Source organism: Nuphar pumila, chromosome 6 (genome assembly GCF_984573655.1).
Source record: "Nuphar pumila chromosome 6, dmNupPumi1.hap1.1, whole genome shotgun sequence".
NCBI classification, from domain to species: Eukaryota; Viridiplantae; Streptophyta; class Magnoliopsida; order Nymphaeales; family Nymphaeaceae; genus Nuphar; species Nuphar pumila.
In genome coordinates, this window is record NC_143254.1 from 90,275,416 (window position 1) to 90,291,892 (window position 16,477).

Below are 16,477 nucleotides of genomic sequence, written 5' to 3' on the forward strand. Positions count from 1 at the left end.
CCTTATCTTAGACGGATCTAATTTTATGGATTGAAAAGAAATAGTATTATTTACTTTGAGACATATAGACTTAGATTCAGTGTTAAGAATTAACGAACCTCTCACTCTAATAGAGCAAAGTACAACCGATTAAAAGAATGCCTTTGAGAAGTGTGAGCGCTCTAATAGGCTTAGCATGTTGTTTTTGCAAACTAGAGTGGCTAAGAATATGAGAGGAGACATCCCTCACTACAGGACAGTGAAGAAATTTGTGAGTCATTGAGGCTTAGTTCGTTAGTTCTTATAAAACTAAAACCAGTTATAATGACCTTAGCTCGTACCTGTGAAAAAGTGGCAATTTTTTTTTAAAACAAGTGCAAAAATATTCTTAGAAATCTAGAGTCCTTACAGTTAAATACAACCACCATCACAAGAGATCTTATACGCATCTTTCAAACCAAACCAAGCTCAAGCTTTATTTATTAAAACACATAGAGTTTGAGATATAAGCAAAAAGAAGAGTTATGTTATCCAAAAGAATATGCCAAGCAGTCGTGTAGTTCCCTCGTAACTCTTCACAAAAGGAAGTCGCCTCACTAAGAATTTGAGGCTGCGAAAAACATAAAAGTAGGGGTGTCAGAATCCAAAGAATTCTCTATATGAATCTCTCTAGTGAAATAAATAAGTAAAAAAATATAAATAAGATTCATGTAATATTTTAGAGGGATGCAATTATAACAAATTCACATCTCAATTAATTATTCATGTAGTAGAAAACAATTATTAAGCATGAGAAAACAATTTAATAAACAACATGGATCACAAATTAAGCAATAATGACATTTAACATGCATTAGGGAACAAACATCATACATTCATTAATATATCATAATTAAGGAACAAGTAAATATGCATGATCGAATGCATAATAGGAATATGCATTATTTTAGTACAATGCATGAATAAATTATTATCTTTTATCAGAGTTTTTTTTTTCATATGCATGTCTCTATTAAATGCACATAATTTAAGTTCCCCTTTTTATTTAGTATTGCCTGCAAATACTTCAAACGAGTAAAATTTTCGAGGTCAAGTTAGGTTCTTAGGGTAGCTTAACACACAATTTATATTTTATTAGTGCATTCCAAACTTAGTCCTCGACCGAAATAACCTTCGAAACATTAGACATACAAATCTAATGTCAGGGACACCTGGGACATCCAAATTCACAAATGTAACTTTCTTGGTATACCAAAACAACAGTTGTGTCTACACACCACCCTAGACAAAGTGTCAGATTCTCCTTAAATTTGTGATCAGGAGAAGAACCTCAATATCAGGTTCAGGGACAACAATAACGCACACAAAGTTTTAGTATCATCATGATTCTCCAAAACTATAATGTCCAAGATTTTCACATTATAGAAGGGACATCGAGAAAACATAGATTACAATGTTATTTAATTTCTTTTATCTTGTTATTAATTCATCTCTTTTAATTTGTAATTCAACATGCAGAATTAATAACATAAGTTCATACATCCACATGTAAAACTCTGCACGAGACCATAGCCCATGACAACATAAAACTGTGTAATTAGAACCATGATATCACACTTGATTTTTGCAATGCATAGAACAACTAAAACAAAAATCAACACATGCTCAAGGCTCACACAGTCCCCTGATGATCCATTTTGATCATTGATGTATTTATTTGCAAAAATCATAAATATCATGCTACTATGCATTCTTTTTTAAATGCTTCTCAATCTGTATTCATATATGCAAAATTTAGAGATATGCATGAAACAATAATATTCATATGCATGTGCATGAGTTCACATAATCATGTTAATTGCATGCATTCACTTAATTCATATGTTCATATCAAATGCATGCTTTCATTTATGAATCTTTTCAATTAAAATATGTGAGCATTCATGGAATCACTTACATGCAAAACATATTTATTTCATGCATACACGTGCACATAAGAATAATGATGCATTTAATACTTCGATTAAGCATGATATACAGTCGTGCAAGCATGCAGAGATTTCATTCTTTTATATGAAAAACACTTATATTTAGGTTCGATGATGCAAGCATATGCATATACAAATTCAGGTTGCATGTACAAACGACTTTCATCCCTTAAACAAACATGATTCCATTCTATTTTGCATGTATTCACATCACCTTGCCAAATACATATTTTCATTCATGAACCGGTTCAATTTAAAATATGTGAACACTCATGCAATTATGTGCATGCAAACCATATTCATTTCAGGTATGCTCATGCATAGGAAACAACTATGTACTAGTATCACAAACATGCATGACATAACAAGTCTAGGCACATATACGATATCATTCTATTGCATGCATATGGATAAACCTAATATGGATAGTAAATCTAAAAATTCACATGCATAACTGAATTTATTCCAGCTCAATTAGGGAACAAACAATAGGCCTAAACCAAAAAATTGGTCAAGTGTCATTCAAAATTCAGTTGAGCATAAACTGGTTATGAAAACGCCTTCCAGTGCATGGACCAAAATCTGGACATTTTAAGTATGGAAGTTGTATGGCACAAAAGCACACATATTTTTAAAAAAATGAAAGGTACCTGCCCAGTCGTCTACTCGGCTAGGTTCGGTGGCCAACCAGGGCTTGGCAGGGAGCTGCCAAGCTCGCACTAGTCCAACCATAGGCTGGACTGGGCCTGACAAAGCCCAGCCTGCCTAGCCGAACTACTCGACTAGGCTGGCAACTGCCCACCTCGAGCCAGGTTGGGTCTGGTCAAGGCTGACCAAACCCCAGCCGATCAGGTGAGGCTTGGCAAGTCGGGCAAGGTGCCCACAAAGCCGATGTTTTTTTTTTGTTTTAGAAACCCTTTTTTGTCTCACCTTTAGAAGAGAGAATAAAGATGCAAGGTAGTAGTTGATTCAATAAATTTGGTGCACATGGGATTGGATGGCTGAACTAGGTCAGGCCCACTTCAGGCTGATTTATGAACTATTGCTTGGCTCAATCATCCGAGTTGAATCTAATCTTTCGGTATATAAGTTTCTGCAGTTGTTATTGATTTCAGGGGTATATATTCAACAACTTACATGCCATTTCATATTCAGAGATTTCAGATGTGCAACAGCATGCTGAGAAAAAATAATAGATGCTTGTAACATGCTTAGGAAATTTAGGTGTAGGTTTCAACAAATACATATGCAGGTATATACATATATGTCTATTGTATTTTTAAAGGTAATTACTTAGCCAATGTTTGTTATCCCACATTAACAAAAAGGAGAAGTGCAGAATTATAAGAACAACTTACTCAGGAAGGACATGGTTATTTAGAACACTCTAGGCTAGTTAATTTCATGAAATAGCAATACCTATAACACTACTTATAAATCGATACAGTGTTATCCATTATATATATATATATATATATATATATATATATATATATATATATATATATATTGTTGCTATATTAACTCCAACTTAACCCAGCTGAACCAATCAACTGGGGTTGGGCAGCAAGCACCCCTGCCCAGCCGACTGTTTCGGTTGGACATAGCCACCAGCAATTAGGCTATAACTAAAAAAATAAATAAACTCAGCCCATAAGCTCCCTCTTTTTTTTGTAGGAAAATTATTTGTTTATTTTTAACATTATGTCAGTCTAGCCTATCATTCGGTTGGGACTAGGCTTTTCCAGATTCAGTCCAGCCGACTGAATCGGCTTGAGTCATTATATATATATATATATATATATGTGCGTGTGTGTGAGAGAGAGATTAATGTTTTCCACTTCAACAGTGGTTGAGCACACATCTAGACAGTTGTTTGGGACTGAACAATAGATTGTTGAGGCTAGGACTAGATAGTTGATCGTCCTATCCCGGACAAAAAACTATCAAAAATCTAAAATTTCCACATTAACTGAATATGCACATATTTTTATTTCCATAGATCTGGTTCGTTTTTAAGAACCACAACCCCATATCCATCTGTCCATAAATACATACTTGTCCAGGGGACAGATTTGTTCAGAACGGACAACATCGATAGGGGCTCAAAACTGGCCAGATCTGCCCATTTTCAAGATGGCCAGGTCTGTTTAGATCAGCCCGCTAAAAACATGGGACAAATCTATCCAGACTTGTCCAAAGATTTCATACAAGGCAAAAACATATATATACATGCTTATATATATATATATATATATATATATATATAGAAAAAAATGTAAAAACATGCAAAAAATCATAGAAAAGCAAATACCACATAATCTAAGCCTTCCTATATCGGTTCTCAAGGATTAAACAATGAAAAATCAAAATAGAATCCATGGTTCACTATAACAACATTGCCTAAAGTTTATTTAGGCTTTTTTTCTCATTCAAGACAAAAGAAAGACTCGTACCTTAACTGTGAATCGAAAAAGAAATAAGTACGATGGTGAAAAACGACGGATGATCGGAAAAGAAGCTCTCTTCTTCCTCTCTTTTTCTCTCTTTCTTTCACTTTCTCTCTTTTCCTCTCCTTTTCTCTTTTTCTTTATCTTTCTTCTCCTATTTTTGACATATTTATAGAGCTCTAGGTGGGCTGAAGAAGAGAGCGCAGCCACAACTAGAACTCTCTTCGCTCTTAGAGTTTCAAAAATTTTGAAACTCTCCAAGTTAGCTTTTTCAAAGTTTCATTTTATTAAGCTTTCTAAAACCTTCTTAGATACTTCTAGGTGTGTTAAAAGGCTCTACTAAGAGTCCTAAACACTCTAAAAAATAATTTTGAAATTAACTAAATTTATTTATTTATTATTTATAAATAAATAAATACTTAGAAGCTTCCAAAAAATTTATTATCAAACTAGAACACTTTTAAAGTGATTCTATATGGGTTTAAGGGCTCTACTTAGAGTCCAAAATATTTGTCAGATTAAATTTCTAGAATTAAATTAATTAATATTAAATAATAAATAAATTTCTAGATGCTTCCAAAAATTATCAAATTAACTTGTGAGGCTTCTTAATATTAATTAACTCCAATTTAAAGGTTTCTAATGAATTTAAGTTGGAAAAATCATTAGGCATGAATTTGGATTTAGATCTGGATCCAATATCCAAATCCATCTCAAAAATCCAAATGGTCTTGTGCTGGATCAAATGCAGATTAATATGAGTCTTGGATAGAGTCCAAAACCATATTAATTTAAATCAAATCCATTAGATCTGGTTTGACCAAAACTCAGATCTGAATCGATAAACTGCTTAATTTTTAAAAAAATATGAATTTTGAGCCAACCATAGTCTGAATCGAGGAAAATAAAATATTATTATGCTCACAATTTTGAGCCGCATCTAACGACATATAACTTGAATTTCGCTTCCAAAATTCGCTAAAAAATAACCTAAAATTCACTCAAATTTTGCTTGAATTTAAAAGTTAAAAACAAAACTTTTTCTCATGTTTTAAATGGCCCATTTAGACCTAGCTGATGAAACCTGGGCCAAGCCAAGATTCAAAAGCATAGGTCTAATATTGAGGATCTACCAATTTTTCTTCTATACTTAGCCAAATTTTCAAAAATCTCAAATTTAACTAAGTTTGATTACACTAGTACTCTCATTAGTATTTATGAAATACGTTGGAGATAGTCACATTCGACAACACATTCTGAAAATAAAAAATATTGCATCTTAGTTGAATGAGATAAAACTCAATATTTATAATTCATTCTTAGTTCACCTTATTTTGATATCGTTGCCTATTGAATATGGACCCTTCAAAATCCCCTATAACACACAATGATGAGTGGTCATTTAATAACCTCTTTACCAAATATGTTGAAGAGGGTAAAAGATTGAAGGGTGAGAAGGTATAGTGCAGACATTTAGCTTCTCATCATGGAAGGTATAGGCATGTGGCAAAATGAGGGTTTCTTCAGAAGAAAAGCAAGAAAATCTCTAGGGAGAGTTCCAACTTTCAGTCCAATGTCAAATCTTACTCAAGAAGTTCCTCTATAAAGTGCTTCTGTAAAAAAAAAGAAAAATAAGAAGGTGAATTGAATGAAGCATAAGAAATGACTCGAGAATAAAGCTAACATATCATTTATTTCTTATTAATGTAATTTAATTCATGTTTAATTGAATTGCCGGTGGATTGACTATGGTTTCACTGTATATATTGTCAACTCTTTGCAAACATTTCTAAACAAAAAGGAACCAATGAAGCATGAAAGAAACATGTTTTCAAAAAATAACATGCATTCACATGTAAAGAACGTTGGAACCTGCAGAGTTGTGTTGGAGTCTGAATTCATTTTTTATTTGATCGATATATTTTATATTTAATCTTATAGTGAAAACTTATTTCAATTTCAAAACTTGATAAGTTTGGTTTTGCATTTAATTTTTAAAACTCTAAGCTTATTATTGTTAAAAATTATATTTTTATTGGTTCTGCATATTTATATAATGGTTTATATCATTTGAGAACCAAACTCCATATCCAGAAATCTCATTATGTTGATAATATAATGATTAACAATAAACATGGATTAAAGAATGATCAATCATATTTGCTTTGGCATCAAAAGTTATAACATGTATAAAAAAAGATAGTTCAAAGACTTGTGCAAGAAGGGATTATTGAATCTCTTAATTTCAAAGATACAAAACCATGTGTTGACTGCATAAAGAGTAAATATTGAAATGACGAAGAAAGAATTCAAACACAATAATAAGAAACAAGAGATTATGCATATGAATGTTTGCAGGTTGTTTACCCCATATTAAAATGGCAAAAAATATTGTCACATCTATACACGATTACTCACGGTATATGCATCTCTACTTATTAGTTGATAAATCTTTATTCTTTCAAGTTTTAAAGGACTTCAAGAAAAAAGTAGAGAAATAGATCGATCAAGTTATAAAATTGGTCAGGTTTGACAACGGTATTGAATATTATGATTGTTTCACTTAGATGAGACAAAAAAAGGTCATTAATGTGGTTTCTAAATACAGAAGACACATTGTCTCAATAAACCATGCCTAATAGTGTCTATCAGAATGGTGAAACTGAAAAGAAAAATCGTATGCTTAAGAAAATGGTCCAGGCGATATTAAATCACTCAAACATTTTCTTGACCTTATAAAACTCTTATAACAGTAATGCATATATTGAACAATCTTTCTATGAAGACTGTCCAAACAACTCTTTATAAGTTATTTACTGATAGAAAACTTTTTTTGTCATATATGCACATATGAGGATATTTGGCCAAAGCTAAACTGTACAACCCATATATAAAAACATTTGATCCTATGATGACTATTGGATTTTCATTAGTTATCTATAAATGTTAAAGGGCTTTTAATTTTATTGTTCATCTCATAAACCACAAATAGTAAAAACAAATAGTGAGATTTCTTGAACATAGTTCTATTGAGATATATGCATATCAAAGTCTTGCATTTGAGGAATTACATGACTCAGTTTTCATACCTTTGAAGAAAAAAGATTCAACTTTCTTGATCATTTTGTTTAGATAATATTAGAAAATATTAGGTCAATGAACCTCAATTCCAAGTAGAACAAATTGTTGATGAGAAAATACAACAACAACATGATGCAAAACTTCAATTTGAACCACCAGTAGCTCCTATATGGAGGTCCATGAAGACTAAGAGATCCGCTATTCACCTAAATTATTGGTGTATTTAGAAGAGTCTAATGATTTAATAGATATTCATGATGATCACTTAACTTTTGCAAAATTCATTTCTAATGATAAATCATCACATTTGATCAATGTCATGAAAGAAGAACTTATCGCTATGAAAAAAAACTAAGTGTGAGATTTAATACTTCAACTTGATGGAGTCAGACCTGTAGGTTGTAAATGAGTCTTTAAGAGCAAAATAGACTCTAAAGAGTGTGTTAAGAGGTACAATTATAAGTTTATTGCAAAGAGATTCAATCTAGATTCCATTGATTATAATGAAACATTTTCTCCTATCTCAACTAAGAAATCATTGAGAATAATCACGACCCTCGTAGCTTATTTTGATTTAGAGTTATATCAAATGGATGCAAAAATGACCTTCCTGAATGACGATATGAAAGAAGAGGTATATATGCAACAAACTACTAGTTTCAATGTAGATGACTCAATCAATTTAGTTTATAAATTTAAGAAATTAATTTATTAACTTAAATAAGTGTTTCGCTCTTGGTATAAAAAGTTCAATCATATGTTTTTTGAATTTTGGATTCACCAAAAATATTGTTGATCAATGTACCTTAAGGCTAGTGGGAGTAACTTCGTAATTTTGGTTTTGTATATTGATAATATTCTTCTTATAACTAATTATTTGAGTCTAATACATGAAACACAAAAAAATCGTTTCTCTCATTTTGATATAAAGGACATGGATGAGGTTGCTTATGTCCTTGGAATTGAGATCTATCGTGATAAAACTCAGAGTGTACTTAACCTCTCTCAGAAATGTTATATTCTTAAATTTCTTAAAAGATATGGAATAAAGAATTGCTCTTCATGTTCATCACCCATAATAAAAGGGGATACATTGTGCTTAAAGAACTATCCTTATGATGATAACGAAAAATGTTTAGATGGCAAGCATCCTATATGCTTTTGTGATTGAGAGCTTGCAATACGAGCATACTTGCACGCGACGAGATATCATATTTGTTGTTGGGATGCTTGGTAGATATCATTCTAAACCAGACATTGCACATTGAAAGGTTGTAAAGCATGTCATGAACTATTTGCAAGGAACAAAAAAATATGTGTTGACCTACAGAAAGGTAGACCACCTAGAGGTCGTTGGATACTCTAATACAGACTTAAGAGGACATTTCAATAATAGAAAATCTACTACATGATAATCTTCCTATTAACAGGTGGTGTCGCCTCATAGAGAAGCAGAAAACAATCTCTAACTATAGCTCATACCATGAAGGCAAAATTTATTGCATTATATAAGACTTTCATCTCAAGCCATATGAATCAAAAACTTCATTATGAGTCTTAGTATAGTGGACTCTATTGAGAGATCACTAAAGATCTTATATAATAATGAAGTTGTGTATTTCTCGAATAACAACAAGAGTTTCACATCATTGACACATAGAATTAAAATATTTTTTTATTAAAAAAATGATTGAAAATCATTTAGTATGTATTGATACAATCACGAAAAAAATAATTGCAAATCCTTTTACTAAAGGACTAGCACCGAGATTATATTCTCAAGATGTAAAGATTATGGATCTATTTGATTCCTTATAATGAATGTATGACAATATATTATGGTTATGATTTTATGTGATCACGTTTCTAAAACTAAATTGATTATCTTTAATTTTATTCATTTTTTATTCTGTGTAAAGAATCTTTCATTTTGAAGAGAGAATAACAAAATAACATTATTAAAAAGATTAATATAATGAGTTAGATATCAATGTGTTAATAAAGATATTTTTAACATGCTAAACACTGAAAATGAATAATATTGTATTACATGAAAATATAATCTCATATGGAGATATTCATTTTACTCTTATGATTCATTCTAGTGATACATGATAGCATGTGAACTTATGTAAAAATTAAATTGAGATAACGGTAAAGAACCTTGATACTATTTTTTTCATGTCAATGGGTCAAATAAAACAATAATTTTGGAACAAATTGGATTCAACATGAATGTGATCCATATTGACAAGGGTACATCAAGGGTCCACATGAGATTGTCCGTTGAGTTTTCGGGGTTACAAGTCTCATAAGTGTCTATTCATACTCATTATGGACCTCCCATAGGAGACTTGTCCTTTATATATTGTCGGTCTTTCTCACTGTTTATGGGTTCAAATCACCTCTCAACATTCTGGCTTGAACTCATTGTAGGCAGCGATTGACCGAGGAAAACGCCAGTCACTCGCATCCACTGAAGTGCCATTCAAATTTTCCATGACTACATTTGGTAAGTGACTCTTCCGCGATCCATTTTACGCCAATGAGACATTCCCATGCTATGAACTTTGAACAATGGATATAATCAAGCCAATATATTTTTTCAACATATTTTCACTAATAAGAAACAACAAACATTTTATGATATGAAAAAGATAATAATACTTTTTTTAATAATTTTGTACAACTACTTCTGTCGGAAAGAAAATCTGCACACCAAGACTTGCGATAGTTAAGAAATTGACCCATGTCCAGCAGGATTTAGTATATAAGCAAAAGAACCAGCTTGAATATTGAAGATGATACCCCGACCAATTTGAGACTGAGAAAATAAGCCATGATCAGCTGATGCACTCGTTTTTATCACTCATAAAAAACATATGTAAGTTAGACACCATGTAAAGATCAGTTTTTTTTTCTTTCCAGAAACCTGTGAATATAAATCACAATCACAATACTTTTCAATTAACCGTGACTCACTTGAAAACATATGCCCTTGAATTGTTTAGAAATTGGCAGCTGGACGAGAGTGGCAGCTGCTAAATCCATGATTCGACAGCTACCACTTTTCCATATGCATAGACTCCCTCCTATTACCTGCTTCCAAGTTCCAAACAGAGCCATTTAAATTAATGTGGGCACAAATATACTGTAAAAAATTTTTTATGACTATAAACTAAAATGGCAAGTGCAGATGAATATAAGCTTTTGTTATAATAAGATTTAAATCAATAAAAAACATGCTTGGTTGCATTGTCAAGTGACCTATTGGGGAAACGATGGAGCGGAGATGAAAGGGAGAGAGAGGCTCGAGCTTTTGACAAATGACAAATCCAAGAATTTAAACTAGGGTGAGCATAAATGCACTTAAAAAAAATATTACAATAAGCTATAAGATATAAGCCTTTGTTATAATAAAATTTAAATCAGTGAAAATATGTACAACTTCAAGAAGTATTTCATGCTTGTTTGTATTGTCGAGTGGCCGACCGAGGAGGCACCGGGGCAGAACTGCACTGGATCGAGAGAGAGAGTGGTTGGGGCTGGGGCCGTTGTCTGTGAGGGAGGGGCACGGCACCAGTGCCCACCCTGACTGCCTACATAATCGCCGGTGAGGGTGGACCCGACGCTGTTTTTTTGGGTCAAGGTGGGCACTGTCTCGTAAGAGCAGCTAGTGCACGTCACCTTGTGTTGGGACCCAATGGTATAGTTGTATAAATCAAACCCCAGCTTGCCTTGCGTTAATAATTCACATGATAAGAGACATGAATTTGAATGATGTGTGGCTTAGAAGACCATAATCTAATTTTAATGTCAGCTATAAGAAACAGAGTTCTATTATACAGAGAGAGAGGAAAACGATGAAATTTAATATACACCACTTAGAATGGTGAATCCCTAGAATACCAGCTAACAAAATCAGACACCCAGCCATACGGATATTTTTACACAGCAGACACCAACAACCGTTGATCAAATACTAACATACCATATTCATGTCTGCAACAAAATTCAGTCGGTCTCGTGATCGGGGGGCAGAGAATACCAAGCGGGGAACCGGCCCTTGCTCCGCAAAAGCCTTGTGAATGGAGAGTCGGGCATTCTGGCTGCCTCCTCTTCTTCAAGTTCTTCTTTCGTCTTCGGCAACCCATCTGGAATCGGACACGGCCTGTCAGAACGCTTCTTTTCCTCAGGCTTTGCACCGTTCTCATGATCGGACTCTGGTTTTTTAGGTGCTGCGGCAACAGCATGCAAGCAACCGATCAGAGACTTCACTCCTTCGGTCTGTATAACCAGTGACTCGACTTCCTCTTTCGGAATCTTCTTCTGAAGAGGCAAAAATTTTGTTAAGAACAATGATATCGTGATCGAAGCCGTATTGTCATCTACCCGTTCCTTCCCATCTGTCACTGATATCGCCGATATTTTGAAAATATTGGGATAAGATAAGCGGTCAGGTCAGCCGATATTTTGAAAATGTCGCAATAATATCACGATATTTTTTGGAAAAAAAAATTAAGCAGGCATTTTTCAGTTTTTTGTTTCTTTTATATTATTAAAGATATTAAAACCGGTTCCTTTATATGTTTGCTAGAAAAATCATGCAAGACTATTATTTTCTTATTATTTATGTTTTTTCAATATTTTTAAACTCAAGAAAACCCAAATTTTAAAAATCTCTCAGAAAAACCCTCACCGAGAAAATACCTTAAAACGACATAGGGGACCGTGGTTCCTACCGCTAAAATATCAACAGTGACATTGCTATACCGCAAAAATATCAGAACTCAAACTGGAAATTATGAGAAACAGCGCAAGGCAGAGGAACTTACTTCCAAATCTTTTAGCTCAAAGTATGCTCTCCAACAGCTATAGGACTCGTCTCCTTCAAGAGTTGAGCAGTAATCTGCAGCAGAAAGGAAGGGGAAGATCATTACATTGGCACAGAAATCTTTATCTACTGCAGAGAGATAAAATTTATCTAACAAGCAAAGATCACTCACTACTCAGCAAATTCATGGTGACCCTCGAGGACTAAGCGAGTATCACACATATTTGTGAAAAAATATAAAGAAACAACACAATAAGACAGGTTGGGATTCAACAGAAAACTGCTAAACTCATGGCACTCGCGACCCGCTGTAACGCGGATCTGGAGCACCAACAAAAGCAAATCAGTTCCAATCACCCCCCTATGAAATCCCTATATTCATACCCCTCGAGATTTCACTGATGCAAGTTGTTTTGATCGAATCGCACTCCACAGATCAATGTTCAAAAGTCAACGGTTGACAAAACACAAATTTGTGATTTAAAAAATCATAGTTTTATTCAAAATAAGATCCAAGGGTCGATTCGACCAAGCCGAATCCATCTATACGGTCAGATTGATCAAAACAACTTCGACCATGAGATTGAAGAGGGGTACGAAGATGGGGGGTGACATAAGGGACGAGTGGAAACAGCTAACAAAAGAAACAGAGAAACCGATAAAGAATATATATATATATATATACATGCTGGCATCCAACTGTTTGGACACACAACCAAATTTCTCAAAGAACCAGCAATAACAATTGCATGCCTCTTGCACACCAGAAACAGAGGAGCTTCCAAGATTTGAAGCATTAATCACCACACTAATGAATTACAAAGATGTGCCGCTATTCCAAAATAACGCGTTTGTCACTCCTTGTTTCCTTAAAAATTTTCTTCTACTTTCCAATTCTCCAACTCTTGAAGACCAGCAGTGTTAACCGGGGGGGGGGGGGGGGGGGGGGGGGGGGCGACTGAACAAATTCCATGATTTTAATCATCAGAGAAAACAGCAAAAGCCCGAAAAAAAAACAAAGGCATACCAATAAGATAAATTCTTCCCTAACATAGAATTAACAAATAGACTTTTATAAAATACCAATAAGTGGTCCAGCATTACCAGACTGCTCTGAATATGAAACACTAAAAAACAATAGAGCGCTTAATCAGTTGAACTCTTCCTATAAACAAGAAAGAAAATCGTGGACGACGTGTAATGCCGAGTCTAAACCAGAGGGAAAGACAACCAGACTCATCGGTATCCTCTAGATTTAAAAACCAGATCCGTCTGCAAATACGTTCTCCATGATGTCTGTACTGTCAGCATACTTAAAAAAACAGAGAGATTTCAAAGAAAATATTGCAAAAAACAACAAAAAAGTTTCCTGATTCACCCTTCTTACAGGGACGCTTCACAAAAGAAACAGACGTACTTCTCGAAACGTAGACACCTCTGTTACAAAGAACCACAAGTAAAAAATCCAAAATTTCTCCTCCCTGTCTCTAAAAAAAAAATAATAAAAAACTTGAACTTCCGGTTTATCACAGAAATCAGAGAAACTTCTAAGGAATAATCAATAAAAAAATCCTTCCATTTCCACAAAAATCTGCCCGTTATGACAAAATCCTGTCTCGAAAAGGAGAAAAAAAGAAAAAAAAAAAGAAAACGGAAAACCTAACCGGATCTCCAACACAACGTCAAGAAAACGAGAAATTCCATAAAAAAACTTCGAAATCAACAATCCCTCCCTCGACTACTAAAACAACAAAAGAAAAAGAAGGCACGCACCTAAAATGGAGCTCTCCGATTTCTGGAGGAGGGATGGCTCCTTGAGTCCCCTGTCGATCTTGCTTCTGCTGAAGGGCTCGAGCTTCGGGATGGATTGGCTTCTCTGTTCGTTGCAGACGACGATGGAGCGGGAGGCCCTCGTCGACAGCCTCGACCGTCGATCGAAGGCCTCGAGCAGGCACGACGACGACGCGCTAGGGTTGACGATCGCACTCATACTCGTTAGCTTCCTGCTTCTTATGGTTCAGAGAGAATCAATTAGAAAAAAAAATAGATGAGGATGGGTTTTTATAGAGGGAGAGCCCCCAGATTATCGGATAAGGTTGGGGTTCAATGTTAATAATATAGAAAGACGCGTATGTCCCCTTACGACTTGAGATGACTAAATTATCCTAATGAAAATAATTCGGGTGGAACGTAGCCAATTCCAATCCAAACTTGGATTTGGATTAAAAAAACTAATATCAAATAAAAATAAATACATGTAATCAGATTAGGATATCTATCAAATTCGGTCATGAAATCATAAACCAAATCTGAATTCTATTACTAATCAAATCGAGTTTTCTTAACCAAATCCGACTAATCAAATCCAAAATTGCTTCAGATATAGATATCGAATATATCCAATCCATGTCCCAGCGGCTCCTACTTTGCAGGATCTTTTCATGTCCATGAGCTGTGGGCCACTTTAGGGTTGAGGAGGCATGGGGTTGAGCCTAAACTGGAGTGGACAAAATTGACCCATATCGGATCCGAATCCGAAACTGAGTAGCAAGGTCCGGATTAGAGATCCATATAAGAAGGCTTTCAATCATGGAGGGAGTTAGATGTTATAAAAAAAAATTACGAGGGCGTAATTGTCTTTTAAGAGTACGCGAAAAACCGGGCGCAACCGTACAAGGCTCACGTTACTTTTCCAGCTGCAGGACCCAGCCCCTAGATATTTCTTTATCACAGATTCAGAGCTTCGTTAGCACACGGTAATCTCCTGGCGTGCAACTATCGGGATGGTTGTCTGCCTTTAGATCGCGAGATGAACGGTAAAAAAAATGCCAACTACGATTTGTAGATGCCGCGTGGCATTTTCAGAAAGCGGGATCGTGAAAAACCCGAGGGCGTTTTCGGACGCAGGAGGATAATTCCGCTGCCGGTTTACTCCGAAAACCCACTGTTTTGACCGTTCGTTGCCTGCGATGAACGGCGGCCGCTTGTTTTCGGGTTGGGGTTTATCTGTGGGTTTGGTAGAGGGTTTGCGGGTCCTTGTCGGATTACTGAGAGGGACCATCGCTTGGGGGCCAATCAAGGTACTAACCATAGTAATCAAACAAAGCTAACCACAGTTTGTTACAATGTTACATACTGATCCAAACTGGCCGACCCAAGTTGATTTCTTATATATATATATATATATATATAAACAATTCGTCTTTTTTTTTTAGAGAAAGAAACTGTTCCATTAGCTTAAACCTAGCTGCGCTGGCTCAGTCTGTCGTACTTACTGCTGTCCATATCACCGGAAAACTCCAAGAGCTTACCTCTGGACCTCAGAAAGTTGCCAAGCTTAGGCTTATACAAAAGATGATGCTCATGAGATTTGAACCTTGACTCCCATCCCTTAGCTAGGTCTGGGCTTCCGTCTTCCTTGACCCAACATAACTCAAAACCTAACCTAAAGCTCATTGTTTAGTTGAACGTGTTGGGGTCCAAGGGATCTATTTGAGTTTAATTTTAGTTTAAGTTTTTTATTTTGGTTTTATTTTGATTTGAATTTTTTAATCTAATTGATCCATCTCAAATCTGAAATAAGTTTAGTGTTTCTCATTTTTTTCTTATAAATACTCATTATAAGGGTTTCTCAATTAAAGTTGATAGGATTGAATTATTGAATAAATTTTTTTTTATGAATTGATTTACTTTGTATTTTTTATTGCATTCTTTTTCTCTTTCAAGTTTTGTTAGTAAAAGTTGGTAAAAATGGGGTAAGGTAGAATTTTCTTGCTAATCAATCTTTGATTTGTATATGCTCGATACAAGATACCTGATCTATCAACAGCCCCACGTAGCCACTATTTGATTCCCTCCATACATTGGAGGCCATGAGAACTTTGCCCAAGGAGAATCGCAACGTGAAAGCTTTTACCTGGTAAAAAATTTTAAGTGTTTGTTCTGAATGGGAAAAAAAAATGTGAAAGGAGAGTTCTGCTCATTTGGTAGTTGCAACTTGCAAACGTTGTCAAGTTGAAGAGATGTTGCGAGCTTAAAAGCCATTAGCGTGTCCTTTGCCTGAAGGCAAAAGCTAGATGTACTCCCTGAGTCATGATAGGCAATAAAGATCTTGTAGTTTTTACACCAATGCGCTTGTGAGAGAG

General features: G+C 34.7%; 1 protein-coding gene across 5 annotated transcripts; it reads right to left on the bottom strand.

Annotated features, from left to right (window-relative positions):
- Positions 1–429: 429 nt before the first annotated feature.
- Positions 430–14,365, bottom strand: LOC149835113 (CCG-binding protein 1-like). Of its 5 annotated transcripts, XR_016432594.1 has the most exons (5): positions 14,106–14,362; positions 12,334–12,407; positions 11,490–11,827; positions 10,481–10,597; positions 10,101–10,322 (listed from the first exon to the last, which is right to left on the bottom strand). XR_016432594.1 is itself a non-coding variant. In XM_090010408.1 (4 exons), exons 1-3 carry the CDS (start codon positions 14,320–14,322, stop codon positions 11,513–11,515), a joined length of 606 nt encoding a protein of 201 aa, XP_089866534.1. In that variant the 5' UTR covers positions 14,323–14,362; the 3' UTR covers positions 430–589; positions 11,490–11,512. The 5 variants fall into 5 exon arrangements, 4 of the variants coding, with proteins under 4 accessions (XP_089866534.1, XP_089866536.1, XP_089866535.1 ...); XM_090010408.1 differs by lacking the exons at positions 10,101–10,322; positions 10,481–10,597 and adding an exon at positions 430–589; XM_090010410.1 differs by lacking the exon at positions 10,481–10,597 and having other exon boundaries at positions 10,103–10,322.
- Between the last annotated feature and the right edge of the window lie 2,112 nt (positions 14,366–16,477).

Excerpts from the sequence above, each read along its gene's own strand:
- LOC149835113 (XM_090010408.1), bottom strand. The coding sequence starts at position 14,322 with ATGAGTGCGATCGTCAACCCTAGCGCGTCGTCGTCGTGCCTGCTCGAG. Across the intron at positions 12,408-14,105 it reads ATCGGAGAGCTCCATTTTAG|ATTACTGCTCAACTCTTGAA; the intron begins GTGCGTGCCTTC and ends TTTCTGCTGCAG. Across the intron at positions 11,828-12,333 it reads TTGAGCTAAAAGATTTGGAA|AAGAAGATTCCGAAAGAGGA; the intron begins GTAAGTTCCTCT and ends TTGCCTCTTCAG.